Source organism: Anomaloglossus baeobatrachus, chromosome 12 (genome assembly GCF_048569485.1).
Source record: "Anomaloglossus baeobatrachus isolate aAnoBae1 chromosome 12, aAnoBae1.hap1, whole genome shotgun sequence".
NCBI lineage: Eukaryota > Metazoa > Chordata > Amphibia > Anura > Aromobatidae > Anomaloglossus > Anomaloglossus baeobatrachus.
Window position 1 is genome coordinate 25,021,268 of NC_134364.1, and position 17,871 is coordinate 25,039,138.

Consider the following 17,871-nt stretch of genomic DNA (forward strand, 5'->3'; position numbering starts at 1 on the left):
GAAATGAAGAGCTACGTCACTATTCTTCTTATTGATACATAATGAAGAAATGAAGAGCTACGTCACTATTCTTCTTATTGGTACATAATGAAGAAATGAAGAGCTACGTCACTATTCTTCTTATTGATACATAATGAAGAAATGAAGAGCTACGTCACTATTCTTATTATTGGTACATAATGAAGAAATGAAGAGCTACGTCACTATTCTTCTTATTGATACATAATGATGAAATGAAGAGCTACGTCACTATTCTTCTTATTGATATATAATGATGAAATGAAGAGCTACGTCACTATTCTTCTTATTGGTACATAATGAAGAAATGAAGAGCTACGTCACTATTCTTCTTATTGGTACATAATGAAGAAATGAAGAGCTATGTCACTATTCTTCTTATTGATACATAATGAAGAAATGAAGAGCTACGTCACTATTCTTCTTATTGATACATAATGAAGAAATGAAGAGCTACGTCACTATTCTTCTTATTGATATATAATGATGAAATGAAGAGCTGCGTCACTATTCTTATTATTGATACATAATGAAGAAATGAAGAGCTACGTCACTATTCTTATTATTGATACATAATGAAGAAATGAAGAGCTACGTCACTATTCTTCTTATTGATACATAATGAAGAAATGAAGAGCTACGTCACTATTCTTCTTATTGATACATAATGAAGAAATGAAGAGCTGCGTCACTATTCTTATTATTGATACATAATGAAGAAATGAAGAGCTACGTCACTATTCTTATTATTGATACATAATGAAGAAATGAAGAGCTACGTCACTATTCTTATTATTGATACATAATGAAGAAATGAAGAGCTACGTCACTATTCTTCTTATTGATACATAATGAAGAAATGAAGAGCTACGTCACTATTCTTCTTATTGGTACATAATGAAGAAATGAAGAGCTACGTCACTATTCTTCTTATTGGTACATAATGAAGAAATGAAGAGCTACGTCACTATTCTTCTTATTGATATATAATGATGAAATGAAGAGCTACGTCACTATTCTTCTTATTGGTACATAATGAAGAAATGAAGAGCTACGTCACTATTCTTCTTATTGGTACATAATGAAGAAATGAAGAGCTGCGTCACTATTCTTATTATTGATACATAATGAAGAAATGAAGAGCTACGTCACTATTCTTATTATTGGTACATAATGAAGAAATGAAGAGCTGCGTCACTATTCTTCTTATTGGTACATAATGAAGAAATGAAGAGCTGCGTCACTATTCTTCTTATTGGTACATAATGAAGAAATGAAGAGCTGCGTCACTATTCTTCTTATTGATATATAATGATGAAATGAAGAGCTGCGTCACTATTCTTCTTATTGATATATAATGATGAAATGAAGAGCTGCGTCACTATTCTTCTTATTGATATATAATGAAGAAATGAAGAGCTACGTCACTATTCTTCTTATTGATAAATAATGATGAAATGAAGAGCTACGTCACTATTCTTCTTATTGATAAATAATGATGAAATGAAGAGCTACGTCACTATTCTTCTTATTGATACATAATGAAGAAATGAAGAGCTACGTCACTATTCTTCTTATTGACACATAATGAAGAAATGAAGAGCTACGTCACTATTCTTCTGATTTGATAAAGGGTCGCGTCCCCTTTAAATTAGGCAATCTGCGACCCTGGCCCAGGTGGGCTAGTTGCTGGGAGCGGCACCTAGTGATTGACTCCGGATCAAGGAGCTGGAAATAATTGCTGAAGAAATTGCAAAGTGAAGGTTGGTGGGAGGGGAGCGGGCGATGATAATTAATATGCAAATCGGGAGTTTTACCCCTTCCTCCCCTCTGATACACCTCGCACAAGTAAATAACAAATATGGGTTTTGATTTGATAAATTTGCATTTGTGACCATGGTTACTGTTGGAGCAGCCATCACTTCCCCAGCTAAATATAGTGATTAATTACGCCGGGAACAAGCGTAGGAGCCGCACGTGAACGTTCTGCGCTGAGCGATCGCAGGATGTATGTGATGGACAGAGCGCCCCCTGGTGGTCATAGTGCGGTCCGCAGTGAGACGCCTGACGCCCCCCCACCCCGCTACACTGTATTCTCAATGGGGGAGTAAGCTGCTGCCGGAGAGGCGGCTTATCTCCCCTGTGATAATGATCAGGCATGCTTAAAACCAATATGCCCAATCCTCCTCCTCATCCTCTAGGAGAGTCAGGGCACCCGCGGCCACATTATACTCAACTATTTGCATTTGGGTTTGCACCCTTTAGCTTTTACAGGCCTTTTCTTGCCTTGCACATTGCTGGCTTGCAGAATGAGTTAACTGAGAATCCCTCAGTGAGCTCCTAACGGGGAGTTTGTGAGTTTTATGTCCTTTCAGTTGATTTTTGAACAAAATTCTACTCGTCCTTGATGTCGTCTATATTTATGATTCAGCTAAGGAAAAAATGAGTATCAGGAAGCTCTCACTGACTGATTCTCAGTTAACTCATTCTGTTATCAGCACTGTGCAGGGAAACAAAAAATCCTATAAAAGCGAACACTGCTAACGACACCCAATTGCAAAAATGCATCTGTATCCCAAAAATACAGGTTAAGATGTCCATACTATTTAAAGGGATTGTCCAGGAAATGAATACTGGGAGAGATCATGATGGGGGTCTGACACCTGAGTCTCCCACCGGCCTGTGTAATGTGGGAATACCCCTTTAAGGCTAAGACGAGGAGTCTTGTAGACGTCTGATGCTTCCCCCCTGTGTGGGGACATCCGTGGTGACAGTTCGCTGTGTGCAGCCGTCACGTCTTCTTCTCCCGGCAGGCGACTGTGATTTCTCTTTGTTCCTCGGCTCTTATTGATCGTTCTGTGCGTTCCGCTCCTCTCTGGACGCGCCGGGCACAGGACGCCGCTGGGAATTACTTGCAGTTCTCTATTCCCGTAAATTCTACAGTAAAACGCTAGAAATGGGGAATTTATGTTTTTTTTCACCTATTTTAATCAATTCAAGCGTCCACATACTAATCCCCCGCACAGAGCCGGCACTGCGCACAGCGGAGGGGTCGCTACAGTGGTTTCCTCTCTTGTGAGAGTCGCTGGTCTCCGAGCCGGAAGCCAAAGCCGCAAAGTGTTGGGACAATATCGGGCTAATTCACACGACTGTATAGCGGTTGTATTTTCTTGACCACCTTGTGGTCGGGGGTCCTGGCCTGGTCGGGGGTCTCGTTACCAATAGTAACAGCACCGTGTTTAGTGTCCAGGCTGGGAATTACAGCTTTACCATGTGCAAAAAACCTACGGTGACTGCGGTAATGAGAATAGGCCTCAAGGTGCCGCATCAGGTTGCAGGGAGCTGCAGACGTCAAAGTCAACATTCTCTATTGCTGTACCCCCCCCACAGTGTATCCCTCCCCACAGTGTACCCCTCCCCACAGTGTACCCCTCCCCACAGTGTACCCCTCCCCAGAGTGTACCCCTCCCCACAGTGTACCCCTCCCCATGCTGTACCCCTCCCCACAGTGTACCCCTCCCCACAGTGTACCCCTCCCCATGCTGTACCCCTCCCCACAGTGTACCCCTCCCCAGAGTGTACCCCTCCCCACAGTGTACTCTTCCCCATAGTGTATCCCTCCTCAGAGTGTACTCTTCCCCATGCTGTACCCCTCCCCAGAGTGTACCGTTCCCCATGCTGTACCCCTCCCCATAGTATACCCCTCCCCACAGTGTACCCCTCCCCACAGTGTACCCCTCCCCATGCTGTACCCCTCCCCATGCTGTATCCCTCCCCACAGTGTACCCTTCCCCATGCTGTACCCCTCCCCATAGTATACCCCTCCCCACAGTGTACCCCTCCCCACAGTGTACCCCTCCCCATGCTGTACCCCTCCCCATGCTGTACTCCTCCCCATAGTGTACCCATCCCCACAGTGTACCCCTCCCCAAGCTGTATCCCTCCCCACAGTGTACCCCTCACCATGCTGTACTCCTCCCCATGCTGTACTCCTCCCCATAGTGTACCCATCCCCATAGTGTACCCCTCCCCATAGTGTACCCCTCCCCAAGCTGTATCCCTCCCCATAGTGTACCCTTCCCCACAGAGTACCCTTCCCCATGCTGTACCCCTCCCCATGCTGTACTCCTCCCCATAGTGTACCCATCCCCATAGTGTACCCCTCCCCATAGTGTACCCCTCCCCAAGCTGTATCCCTCCCCATAGTGTACCCTTCCCCACAGAGTACTCTTCCCCATGCTGTACCCTGCTGCGTACTGTACCCAATCCTATGCTGTTCCCCGCCACCTGCTGTACTTTGCTACATGCTGTACCCCTCCCCATAGTGTACCCCTCCCCATGCTGTACCCTGCCCCATACTGTGCCCCGCCCCATACTGTTCCTCTTTGTGAAGTCATCCATTGTCCTATCATCATGTATTGCAGTAGATGGGCACCATATGGTGGCACGTTACCATACTATTCGGTCTGCTACTTGCAAATGTCGATGAGTAGCATACCCTACCACACCCCTGTGTTGTACCTTGCTGCATGCTGTACTTTGCCCCATGTGGTACCCCTCCCCATAGTGTACCCCTTCCAATGAAGTACCCCACCCCCATGCTATACCTTTCCGCATGCTGTACTCTGCCCATGTGGTACCCTGCTCCATAGGCCACCCCACTGCACACTGTACCCCGCCCCATGCTTTAGCCTACCCCATAGTATACACTGCCCATTCTGTACCCTGCTGCTTACTGTACCCCATCCCATGCTGTACCCTGCCCTATACTGTTGCTCTTTGTGAAGCCATCCACTGCCCTATTTGTATTGGTATTTTCTGCATTGCCTCTTGGGCGGGGCACTAGTTTCATCATGTATTGCAGTAGATGGGCACCATATGGCGGCACATGTTACCATACTATTCTGTCTGACTCTTGCACATGTGGATGTGTAGCACACCCTGTGCTGCCAAATCACACCTCTGCCGTTGCATAGTTCACTGGTGGACATAGACAGAAGAGGCCCCTGTAAGAACAATAATTGGGCCCATTTCAGTCCAATATCTCATCATAATGCTCCATTCCACCTTCTTTGGAGATAGACGGCCCCCGTACCTCTTGGCCCCCCGTACCCCTCGGCTCCCCGTACCCCTTGCCCCCCCGTACCCCTCGGTCCCCCGTGTGGCTGCACAGGTTGCACTGATGGTATGTCCGCCCCCGGCATAGTCATGGAGGCTGCCCATGTCCCCTCACTGGTGGATAATGTGAATGTGCGGCGCGGGTTCACCAGGGCATCAGATATCCATTTGGCCTAATCCTGGCCTCGCTGTCCCTCCGCCGAGGCATATGTAATTATTCAGCTCCTGTAATTGCGTATGAGACTGGATTCCTCCGCCTTGATAATAGACCTCTCCCTGCCGGCAGCCATAAATTGTCCGCTCGTCATTAACTGATGATGGTGGCTCGTGTAATCGCCGCTGTGATTATGCCTGTGTCACACCAGGTCACGGTGGGATCGCGTGTATCCTTGCACTATATGGCAGCACATTGTGCAGACCCATAGGGACCTCATGTGCTGCCGCATGGGCAGACACAGACAGAAGAGGGTCCTGTGCCTGCACGGTATATGGGCCCTACTATATACTTCCACCAGCGTAGGAGCAGTGTGGGTGCACATGTCGCCCCAGTGATATGTCCGCCCCGGTGCTGTACAGACTAGACGTTTCGCCTCACATTCTGCACCTATTGCAGCTCCACCGCGCGGCATAGATCTCACACCCAGCTTCATGGTTTTCTGCGCATAGTTTTGCAGCCGTCCTCGTCCTTCCATCGCAATGATCCGGGCACCTTCTTTGTTGCGCCGTTTTCCATTAATCTTTAAGTGCTGGGATTTGTGTTGCAGCTGCAGATCCCCCTCCTCCCCGCTCCACTAATTCCATCCCGGCATCCGATTCTCCAGCAGATAACTAATTACATTCAGTCCGACCGGAGAGGCCATGCAATATTAATTCCAATCACTGGCATCTTGAAGGTCATTTTTGGAGGATTACTGTGACTTAACCCCTCTCCTGCGCAGTGTCTCCCGCTGGGTGTTAGCTATGGGGTTAATGGCCCCTTCATTTTTATAGCAACCCCCATTCCCACTCCCGATCAGCCATCCCTGTACCATATAAAACAAGAACAGGCCGAGATATCTGGGGGTCTCATTCCTCTGCTGGGTAAGATCAGGTCATCATGGAGAGATGTTATCCACGAGGTGGGGGGAGGCAAATGGGCAGAAATCTGCCTTGTAAACCCACCTTAAGAATCATGGGGGGCTCCAGAAGGCAGAGACATATACGATCACTTTATAGGATGACAATCCCCCTTTGACTTTTTAGTACGGACCTCTACGCTGTCACATCTTGGATGTCTCCCCACCTTCCCAGTACGGACTCTTGGCTTTCTTGTCACTTTCTCTTCTGCATCAGTCGCCATATTCCTCCCCAGTAGACCATGTGCCGTCAGTCATTGATTTCAACCTGGAGGGAAATCATTCAAGAAGGGGGTCGAAAGTGAAGGACATGAAAAATATATTTTTTTGGCAACACCAACCCATATATGCTGGAGCACAGCTAGAGGGTGGGGTCCATCAGGACATACGGTATATATATCATGGGTGCTGGACTGGTGGTTGCCAACAAGAATGGGCATGAACTGAAGTTGCCCGAGGTAATGTAAAGCCTGGTTACAACTCTTGATTATAGCTGTAGAGGTTCAACCATTTTGGTGACCTGCATAATAAGGTCTCGTTAATCCAGGATCCATTCCTCTTCCATGCTTATTAGGCCTCACGTGATGTCATGGTGCGGTGTGAAGCTTAGTGTTTAGGCCTCACGTGATGTCATGGCGCGGTATGAAGTCTAGTGATTAGGCCTCACGTGATGTCATGGTGCGTTGTGAAATGTAGTGATTAGGCCTCACGTGTTGTCATGGCATGGTGTGAAGTTTAGTGATTAGGCCTCATGTGATGTCATGGTGCGATGTGAAGCTTAGTGATTAGGCCTCACGTGATGTCATGGCGTGATGTGAAGCTTAGTGATTAGGCCTCACGTGATGTCATGGCGTGATGTGAAGCTTAGTGATTAGGCCTCACGTGATGTCATGGTGCGGTGTGAAGTCTAGTGATTAGGCCTCACGTGATGTCATGGCGTGGTGTGAAGCTTAGTGTTTAGGCCTCACGTGATGTCATGGCATGGTGTGAAGTTTAGTGATTAGGCCTCACGTGATGTCATGGCGCGGTGTGAAGCTTAGTGATTAGGCCTCACGTGATGTCATGGCGCGGTGTGAAGTCTAGTGATTAGGCCTCACGTGATGTCATGGCGCACTGTGAAGTTTAGTGATTAGGCCTCACGTGATGTCATGGCGTGGTGTGAAGCTTAGTGATTAGGCCTCATGTGATGTCATGGCGCACTGTGAAGCTTAGTGATTAGGCCTCACGTGATGTCATGGCGCACTGTGAAGTTTAGTGATTAGGCCTCACGTGATGTCATGGCGCGGTGTGAAGCTTAGTGATTAGGCCTCACGTGATGTCATGGCGTGGTGTGAAGCTTAGTGATTAGGCCTCACGTGATGTCATGGCGTGGTGTGAAGCTTAGTGATTAGGCCTCACGTGATGTCATGGCGTGGTGTGAAGCTTAGTGATTAGGCCTCACGTGATGTCATGACGTGGTGTGAAGCTTAGTGATTAGGCCTCATGTGATGTCATGGCGCACTGTGAAGCTTAGTGATTAGGCCTCAAGTGATGTCATGGCGCACTGTGAAGTTTAGTGATTAGGCCTTACGTGATGTCATGGCGCGGTGTGAAGCTTAGTGTTTAGGCCTCACGTGTTGTCATGGCATGGTGTGAAGTTTAGTGATTAGGCCTCATGTGATGTCATGGTGCGATGTGAAGCTTAGTGATTAGGCCTCACGTGATGTCATGGAGTGATGTGAAGCTTAGTGATTAGGCCTCACGTGATGTCATGGTGCGGTGTGAAGTCTAGTGATTAGGCCTCACGTGATGTCATGGCGCGGTGTGAAGCTTAGTGATTAGGCCTCATGTGATGTCATGGTGCGGTGTGAAGTCTAGTGATTAGGCCTCACGTGATGTCATGGCGTGGTGTGAAGCTTAGTGTTTAGGCCTCACGTGATGTCATGGCATGGTGTGAAGTTTAGTGATTAGGCCTCACGTGATGTCATGGCGCGGTGTGAAGCTTAGTGATTAGGCCTCACGTGATGTCATGGCGCGGTGTGAAGTCTAGTGATTAGGCCTCACGTGATGTCATGGCGCACTGTGAAGTTTAGTGATTAGGCCTCACGTGATGTCATGGCGTGGTGTGAAGCTTAGTGATTAGGCCTCATGTGATGTCATGGCGCACTGTGAAGCTTAGTGATTAGGCCTCACGTGATGTCATGGTGCGGTGTGAAGTCTAGTGATTAGGCCTCACGTGATGTCATGGCGTGATGTGAAGCTTAGTGATTAGGCCTCACGTGATGTCATGGTGCGGTGTGAAGTCTAGTGATTAGGCCTCACGTGATGTCATGGCGTGGTGTGAAGCTTAGTGTTTAGGCCTCACGTGATGTCATGGCATGGTGTGAAGTTTAGTGATTAGGCCTCACGTGATGTCATGGCGCGGTGTGAAGCTTAGTGATTAGGCCTCACGTGATGTCATGGCGCGGTGTGAAGTCTAGTGATTAGGCCTCACGTGATGTCATGGCGCACTGTGAAGTTTAGTGATTAGGCCTCACGTGATGTCATGGCGTGGTGTGAAGCTTAGTGATTAGGCCTCATGTGATGTCATGGCGCACTGTGAAGCTTAGTGATTAGGCCTCACGTGATGTCATGGAGTGATGTGAAGCTTAGTGATTAGGCCTCACGTGATGTCATGGTGCGGTGTGAAGTCTAGTGATTAGGCCTCACGTGATGTCATGGCGTGATGTGAAGCTTAGTGATTAGGCCTCACGTGATGTCATGGTGCGGTGTGAAGTCTAGTGATTAGGCCTCACGTGATGTCATGGCGTGATGTGAAGCTTAGTGATTAGGCCTCACGTGATGTCATGGTGCGGTGTGAAGTCTAGTGATTAGGCCTCACGTGATGTCATGGCGTGGTGTGAAGCTTAGTGTTTAGGCCTCACGTGATGTCATGGCATGGTGTGAAGTTTAGTGATTAGGCCTCACGTGATGTCATGGCGCGGTGTGAAGCTTAGTGATTAGGCCTCACGTGATGTCATGGCGCGGTGTGAAGTCTAGTGATTAGGCCTCACGTGATGTCATGGCGCACTGTGAAGTTTAGTGATTAGGCCTCACGTGATGTCATGGCGTGGTGTGAAGCTTAGTGATTAGGCCTCATGTGATGTCATGGCGCACTGTGAAGTTTAGTGATTAGGCCTTACGTGATGTCATGGCGCGGTGTGAAGCTTAGTGTTTAGGCCTCACGTGTTGTCATGGCATGGTGTGAAGTTTAGTGATTAGGCCTCATGTGATGTCATGGCATGGTGTGAAGTTTAGTGATTAGGCCTCACGTGATGTCATGGCGTGATGTGAAGCTTAGTGATTAGGCCTCACGTGATGTCATGGTGCGGTGTGAAGTCTAGTGATTAGGCCTCACGTGATGTCATGGCGCGGTGTGAAGCTTAGTGATTAGGCCTCATGTGATGTCATGGTGCGGTGTGAAGTCTAGTGATTAGGCCTCACGTGATGTCATGGCGTGGTGTGAAGCTTAGTGTTTAGGCCTCACGTGATGTCATGGCATGGTGTGAAGTTTAGTGATTAGGCCTCACGTGATGTTATGGCGCGGTGTGAAGCTTAGTGATTAGGCCTCACGTGATGTCATGGCGCGGTGTGAAGTCTTGTGATTAGGCCTCACGTGATGTCATGGCGCACTGTGAAGTTTAGTGATTAGGCCTCACGTGATGTCATGGCGCGGTGTGAAGCTTAGTGATTAGGCCTCACGTGATGTCATGGCGCGGTGTGAAGCTTAGTGATTAGGCCTCACGTGATGTCATGGCGCGGTGTGAAGCTTAGTGATTAGGCCTCACGTGATGTCATGGCGTTGCGGAGCTCGTAAGCACCTGAGATGTCCCGAATGATGGGCACAGAAGTGAAGACCTCCTTCGGAGGTCCGGACTGTTCTTCTGGACCAGGGCAGTGAATTACATTGCTTATTTCTTCTAATTTCCTCAAATGGTAAAACGAGTCCAGGTGCCTGCCCAGGATATTGCCCAATGGTCGGGCGCACAGGATTGAACAATACATAGAAGATTGAGGCCAACGTTGGACTTTATTTTCGTACTAGAAGAGTTTTTCCAGATGAACCTCTTGCATCCCACTTTAATAAACCTTCACTTGAAACGGGAACTTCACAAATCTCCCGTCTTGGTGTAAAGCGCTCGTCTGGCAAGTAGCGAGGACCCGTCCTCGAGCCCATCTCCGTCTACTTATCGTAATATTACAGCCCATGGATTACCCGGTGAGGGAAAGTCCAGGAGGACGGTCCGTGTAAGACGTAATTCTAATTAAAGATGAAATACCTGGCTCCGGGTGAGGACTAATCCTCAGGCCGCGCACATTATGCCCGGGGTTTATATTACGAGAGCGTGGCCATGACGTCTTTGTAGATAGGTAGGCCTTCATGCTGCCGGGCGCCGGGCTTTATAGTATTGCTCTTCCTATTACGGCTTCTGCTACAAAGGGTCCTGGATCCAAGACATAACTCATATGATGTGTATGGGATCGCCTCGGGTTTAAAGAGCTATTCTGGGCGGTAATTACTGCTGACCGGCCCGAAAAATAATTTTAAAGGGTAATTCCCCTCAATCTGAGAGAGGCCAACATCCAAAAACTCATTCCGTCCATCTGCCCCATAAAAGAGCATGCCTGGTTATTCTATACAAACACTGGATATCCATGCATGATCCTTCTACCCCCAACATCAGTGCACCCCAAAACACATCCTATACTCGGCCGCCACCTTCACCATCAAAGGGGTTCAGCCAACCTTGCTCCACTGTGTATGACCAGCTATCGTTGGGTCATTGATGACCACTTTGGAAGTGGTGACATCCAGCAGGAACCCAAAAATGTACTAATATTCGACCAGTGTTGCTTATTTCCAGAAATGGCGCTCACTGATGTGAATGGGTCTGAGCTGTAATACCACATACGACCTGAGGACAGGGATGGCGCTGTTTCTGGAAGGAAACAGCCATGTTTTTCCATTCCCTGGACAACCCCTTTAAATTTCTGAGAAGCTGAGACTGTAGATTCATCCCCAATGAAGTATTTTTTAATCCTCACTAGGGACTGAATCTGTTATACATCAAACCATCACTCATGTTAATTAATCTCTAATTCTAAAGGGACGCGGAGGTTAATTCATCTGAGATCTGTCGGGAATGTTTTGTTCATTCATTAAAGCAACAGAAGTAAAATAAACTGTCCTGGGTGTAATTCTTATGTCTTCTATCGCCGCTTACAACTAGAAGCCTCTTGAATAGTCACTGAAGAATTAAAGGGGCTAAAAAAACCAAACATCTGCAGTCACTCCGTGTGATGTGATTGCGTGAAACATGACAGTGTGCAGTATGCACACTGTCAGGATTCAACTCTGTATCCAGCTGGAGAGAGTGGTCACATGACCTCAAGAGTAAACTCTGCATACTTGTGGTCATGTGCTGATTATCTTCTCCTCCGCTTCTTCCGTGGATGAGAACCGAGCTAGAAATACAGGTGAATCCTGACAGTGTGCACATTTTCTTCCATGGATGAGAACTGACCTGGAAATACAGGTGAATCTTGACAGTGTGTGCATTGCACATTTTCGTGCGTGGATTAAAACCAAGCTGGATTATAGGTGAATCCTTACAGTGTGTGCATTGCATATTTTCGTGCTTTGATTAAAACCAAGCTGGAATACAGGTGAATCCTGACAGTGTTCACATTGCATATTTTCTTCCTTGGTTGAGCACTGAGCTGGAAATAGTGAATCCGGACAGTGTGCGCATTGCACATTTTTTTGCGTGGATTAAAACCAAGCTGGAATTCAGGTAAATTCTTACAGTGTGTGCATTGCACATTTTCTTGCGTGGATTAAAACCAAGCAGGAATTCAGGTAAATCCTTACAGTGTGTGCATTGCATATTTTCTTGTGTGGATTAAAACCAAGCTAGAATACTGGTGAATTCTGATGGTGTTCACATTGCACATTTTCTTCCTTGGTTGAGAACTGAGCTGGAAATAGTGAATCCGGATAGTGTGTGCATTGCACATTTTCTTGCGTGGATTAAAACCAAGCTGGAATACAGGTGAATCGTTACAGTGTGTTACAGTGTGTGTATTTCATATTTTCCTGCGTGGATTAAAACCTAGCTGGAATACAGGTGAATCCTGACAGTGTTCACATTGCACATTTTCTTCCTTGGTTGAGAACTGAGCTGGAATTACAGGTGAATCCGGACAGTGTGTACATTGCACAGTGTTGGGATTCAGCAACCTGCAGTCACATGGAGTGACTGGAAAAATGTATATTGTGCTTGGAAAACCCCTTTATATCATGGGATAAAGATCAGAGATTATAATATGCAAATGAGGGCACACTAAGTGATGCTACTTCATTAGTATGGGACAGCCCTGTCTCCTTCCTTCTGGAGGTATCGACAAGCCATGATGGTGACCCAACTATAGACGTCAATAGAAAAGAAGCTCTGCTTTATATAATAAACCGTGTCTCTATACCTGAGTGTGAGATGAATGAGTCCTGCCATATGTAAAATCACTGTATAACGTATGGATATTGTTTTTGCAGAGTCAACTTTCCCAAGCCCTGAATGGGTTGTCAGACCGAGCAAAGGAAGCCAAAGAATTCCTGGTTCAGCTCAGAAACATGGTCCAGCAAATCCAGGTACAGTGCTCAGCTGACAAAGAATCAGACCACAAGGTTAATACATCATTTGTAATGTTATTTTATCATTGTGACGGATATATTATAATATTGTGATGACTTTGTACTGAATAATTACTATAATACTGCCCCTATGTACAGGAATATAACTACTATAATACTGCCCCTATGTACAAGAATATAACTACTATAATACTGCCCCCTATATGCAAGAATATAACCACTATAATACTGCCCCCTATGTACAAGAATATAACTACTATAATACTGCCCCTATGTACAAGAATAGAACTACTATAATACTGCCCCTATGTACAAGAATATAACTACTATAATACTGCCCCTATGTACAGGAATATAACTACTATAATACTGCTCCTATGTACAAGAATATAACTACTATAATACTGCCCCTATGTACTAGAATATATCTACTATAATACTGCCCGCTATGTACAAAAATATAACTACTATAATACTGCCCCCTATGTACAAGAATATAACTACTATAATACTGCCCCCTATGTACAAGAATATAACTACTATAATACTGCCCCTATGTACAAGAATATAACTACTATAATACTGCCCCTATGTACAGGAATATAACTACTATAATACTGCCCCTATGTACAGGAATATAACTACTATAATACTGCCCCTATGTACTAGAATATATCTACTATAATACTGCCCGCTATGTACAAAAATATAACTACTATAATACTGCCCCCTATGTACAAGAATATAACTACTATAATACTGCCCCCTATGTACAAGAATATAACTACTATAATACTGCCCCTATGTACAAGAATATAACTACTATAATACTGCCCCTATGTACAAGAATATAACTACTATAATACTGCCCCTATGTACAAGAATATAACTACTATAATACTACTATGTACAAGAATATAACTACTATAATACTGCTCCTATGTACAAGAATATAACTGCTATAATACTGCCCCCTATGTACAAGAATATAACTAATATAATACTGCTCCTATGTACAAGAATATAACTACTATAATACTGCCCCTATGTACAAGAATATAATTACTATAATACTGCCCCTATGTACAAGAATATAACTACTATAATACTGCCCCTATGTACAAGAATATAACTACTATAATACTGCCCCTATGTACAAGAATATAACTACTATAATACTGCCTCTATGTACAAGAATATAACTACTATAATACTGCCCCCTATGTACAAGAATATAACTACTATAATACTGCTCCTATTTACAAGAATATAACTACTATAATACTGCCCCCTATGAACAAGAATATAACTACTATAATACTGCCCCCTATATGCAAGAATATAACTACTATAATACTGCCCCTATGTACAAGAATATAACTACTATAATACTGCTCCCTATATACAAGAATATAACTACTATAATACTGCCCCCTATATGCAAGAATATAACCACTATAACACTGCCCCCTATGTACAAGAATATAACTACTATAATACTGCCCCTATGTACAAGAATATAACTACTATAACACTGCCCCCTATGTACAGGAATAGAACTACTATAATACTGCCCCCTATGTACAAGAATAGAACTACTATAATACTGCCCCCTTTGTACAAGAATATAACTACTATAATACTGCTCCTATGTACAAGAATATAACTACTATAATACTGCTCCTATGTACAAGAATATAACTACTATAATACTGCTCCCTATGTACAAGAATATAACTACTATAATACTGCCCCCTATGTACAAGAATATAACTACTATAATACTGCTCCTATGTACAAGAATATAACTACTATAATACTGCTCCTATGTACAAGAATACAACTACTATAATACTGCTCCTATGTACAAGAATAGAACTACTATAATACTGCTCCTATGTACAAGAATAGAACTACTATAATACTGCCCCCTATGTACAAGAATAGAACTACTATAATACTGCCCCCTTTGTACAAGAATATAACTACTATAATACTGCTCCTATGTACAAGAATATAACTACTATAATACTGCTTCTATGTACAAGAATAGAACTACTATAATACTGCCCCCTATGTACAAGAATATAACTACTATAATACTGCTCCTATGTACAAGAATATAACTACTATAATACTGCTCCTATGTACAAGAATATAACTACTATAATACTGCTCCTATGTACAAGAATAGAACTACTATAATACTGCCCCCTTTGTACAAGAATATAACTACTATAATACTGCCCCCTATGTACAAGAATAGAACTACTATAATACTGCCCCCTTTGTACAAGAATATAACTACTATAATACTGCCCCCTATGTACAAGAATATAACTACTATAATACTGCCCCCTATGTACAAGAATATAACTACTATAATACTGCTCCTATGTACAAGAATATAACTACTATAATACTGCTCCTATGTACAAGAATAGAACTACTATAATACTGCCCCCTTTGTACAAGAATATAACTACTATAATACTGCCCCCTATGTACAAGAATAGAACTACTATAATACTGCTCCTATGTACAAGAATATAACTACTATAATACTGCCCCCTATGTACAAGAATATAACTACTATAATACTGCCCCCTATGTACAAGAATATAACTACTATAATACTGCTCCTATGTACAAGAATATAACTACTATAATACTGCTCCTTTGTACAAGAATATAACTGCTATAATGTAATGCTGGTATCCCAGGTGCCTTTGCTTCCTTTTTATGTTCCAGAGTAGCACACTTTCCTCTGTAGCTGCGGCCTGTGGCTTTCCAGCAGTTGGTGCACTACATCTCCCAGTTAGGAGGGGCAGTTGTTCAGCAGCTGGAGTGCCACATGTCGGGGACATTCCTCGCTGTGATAAAGCATTGTGCGCTGGTTAGATTGTGACATGGAGCTGCTGTGGATGTGGTTGCTCCCTTCAGTCCATCATCCCTTAGCCCCATGTGTGTGTTTTGCAGGAGAACAGTGTGGAGTTTGAGGCCTGCCTGGTGGCACAGTGTGACGCTCTCATTGATGCCCTTAACAGAAGGAAGGTGCAGCTCCTTGCGAGGGTTAATAAGGAGCATGAGCACAAGCTGAAGGTGAGACCCTTGTAAGAAGGTGCAGTGCGGTAATGTCATGTGGCCGTTGTCTTCTTCTTCTTCTTCTCTGCCTTATAGTGGACCAAATGTGTCAACCTACTCAATCAGTTATATCCAGTGTTAGGCTATGTGCGCACTAGAAAAGTGATTTTTCTCAAGACAATTTCTTGAGAAACTTCTGGGAGTTGAAGATTACCGCACCTGCAGTAAAATAACGCACCAAATCCGCGGGAAAAATGCATGCGTTTTTGCTGCGGATTTGCCGCGGTTTTCCAGCAGGTTGGTCCCTGCGTTTTTTTTATGCTGTAACTGCAATAAATAATATAGATAATCGATAGACAGATAATGGATAGAGGGAAAGATGGATAGATGAATAGATAGATAGATAGATAGAGGGATAGATAGAGGGATAGATAGATAGATAGATAGAGGGATAGATAGATAGATAGATAGATAGATGAGACAGACCTATATAATGTCCCACCTCCCTGCATATTCTAAGCTGGCACCCTTTAGTGACTTTCATGTGGCACTAAAGGGTGCTTAGCCTTGTATTTAGCCATAAAATAAATAAATAATTAAAAAAAAATGACGTGAGGTCCCCCCCTCTTTTGTAGCCAGCTAGGGTAAAGCAGACGGCTGCAGCCTGCAAACCACAGCTGGCAGCTTCACCTTGGCTGGTAATACAAAACAGAGGGCACCCCACGCTGTTATTTTACATTAAATAAATAATTTAAAACAAAAAGCGTAGGGTCCCCCCCAAATTGGATCACCAGCCAAGGTAAAGCGGACAGCTGTGGTCTGGTATTCTCAGACTAGGGAAGTCCACTGTTTTTGGACACTCCCCAGCCTAAAAATAGCAGGCCGCAGCCGCCCCAGAAGTGGCGCATCCATTAGACGTGCCAATCCTGGCGCTTCGCCCTAACTCATCCCGTTGCCCTGGTGTGTTGGCAAACGGGGTAATATATGGGGTTGATGCCAGATGTGTAATGCCACCTGGCATCAAGCCCTGGGGTTCGTGATGTCACGCGTCTATCAGATACCCGACATCACCAACCCAGTCAGTAAGAAATAAAAAATAGACAACAAAAAAAGTTTTATTTTAAAAAACACTCCCAAAAACATTCCCTCTTTCACCAATTTATTGAAAAGAACAATCAATTCCACGTCCGGCGTAATCCAATAAGGGGGGGGTCCCACGGCGATCCATACCATAGTCGCTGTCCCAGTCAATGAAGAACAGAATGTTCCCTATTGGCTGGGAGAGCAATGCAGTGACCTGAGCTAACATCAATAGCCCAGGTCACTGCAGGGGATGCCGAGCGCTGCTGTCAGGAGGATAGATGAGATCATTACCTGCTGTGATCATCTCCTGCACTCCTGACGTCAGCGCTGTCACTGACTTCTATGCCCGCCGCGTTCTCAGCAGTATCGCGAGAGCTCGTGACGTCACCACCAGTGACAGTCTCGGGCCGCTCGCGAGACGGGCATAGACAGCAGTGACCGCAGTGACGTCAGGAGGCAGGAGATCGTCACAGCAGGTAATGATCTCATCTCACCTCCTGACAGCAGCGATCGTCATCCCCGCAGCTGCACGCACTGCTGTGTGTCAGTGTCTGCCTGCGCTGCAGGGTGACAAGCTGCTGATACTGCAGGCAGACACTGACACACAGCAGTGCAGGCAGTGGCGGGGCTGGAGTGGGACACAGACTGCACGGGCACCCGGAGGTCACACGGAAGTGCTTCTGTGCAGCGTCCAGGGAGTGTGTCTGTGTGTGATCTGTGTGTGTTTACTCTGCTCCGCTTCCTCTTCCTGGCATAATGACATCACTTCCTGCAAAACCGCAG

At 45.1% G+C, this 17,871-nt stretch overlaps 1 protein-coding gene across 11 annotated transcripts in view; it reads left to right on the forward strand.

The window, feature by feature from the left end:
• The window catches only part of TRIM9 (tripartite motif containing 9), a 106,987-nt gene that overhangs the window by 44,534 nt on the left and 44,582 nt on the right, over nt 1-17,871 (forward strand). For 6 of the 11 annotated variants that reach the window (XM_075330838.1, XM_075330839.1, XM_075330843.1 and 3 more), the window contains exons 2-3: nt 12,823-12,954; nt 15,901-16,023. In XM_075330838.1, the coding sequence (XP_075186953.1) occupies nt 12,823-12,954; nt 15,901-16,023 (255 nt within the window). The remainder of the gene's footprint in view (nt 1-12,822; nt 12,955-15,900; nt 16,024-17,871) is intronic. The other 5 variants (XM_075330841.1, XM_075330846.1, XM_075330847.1 and 2 more) reach the window with 1 other exon arrangement.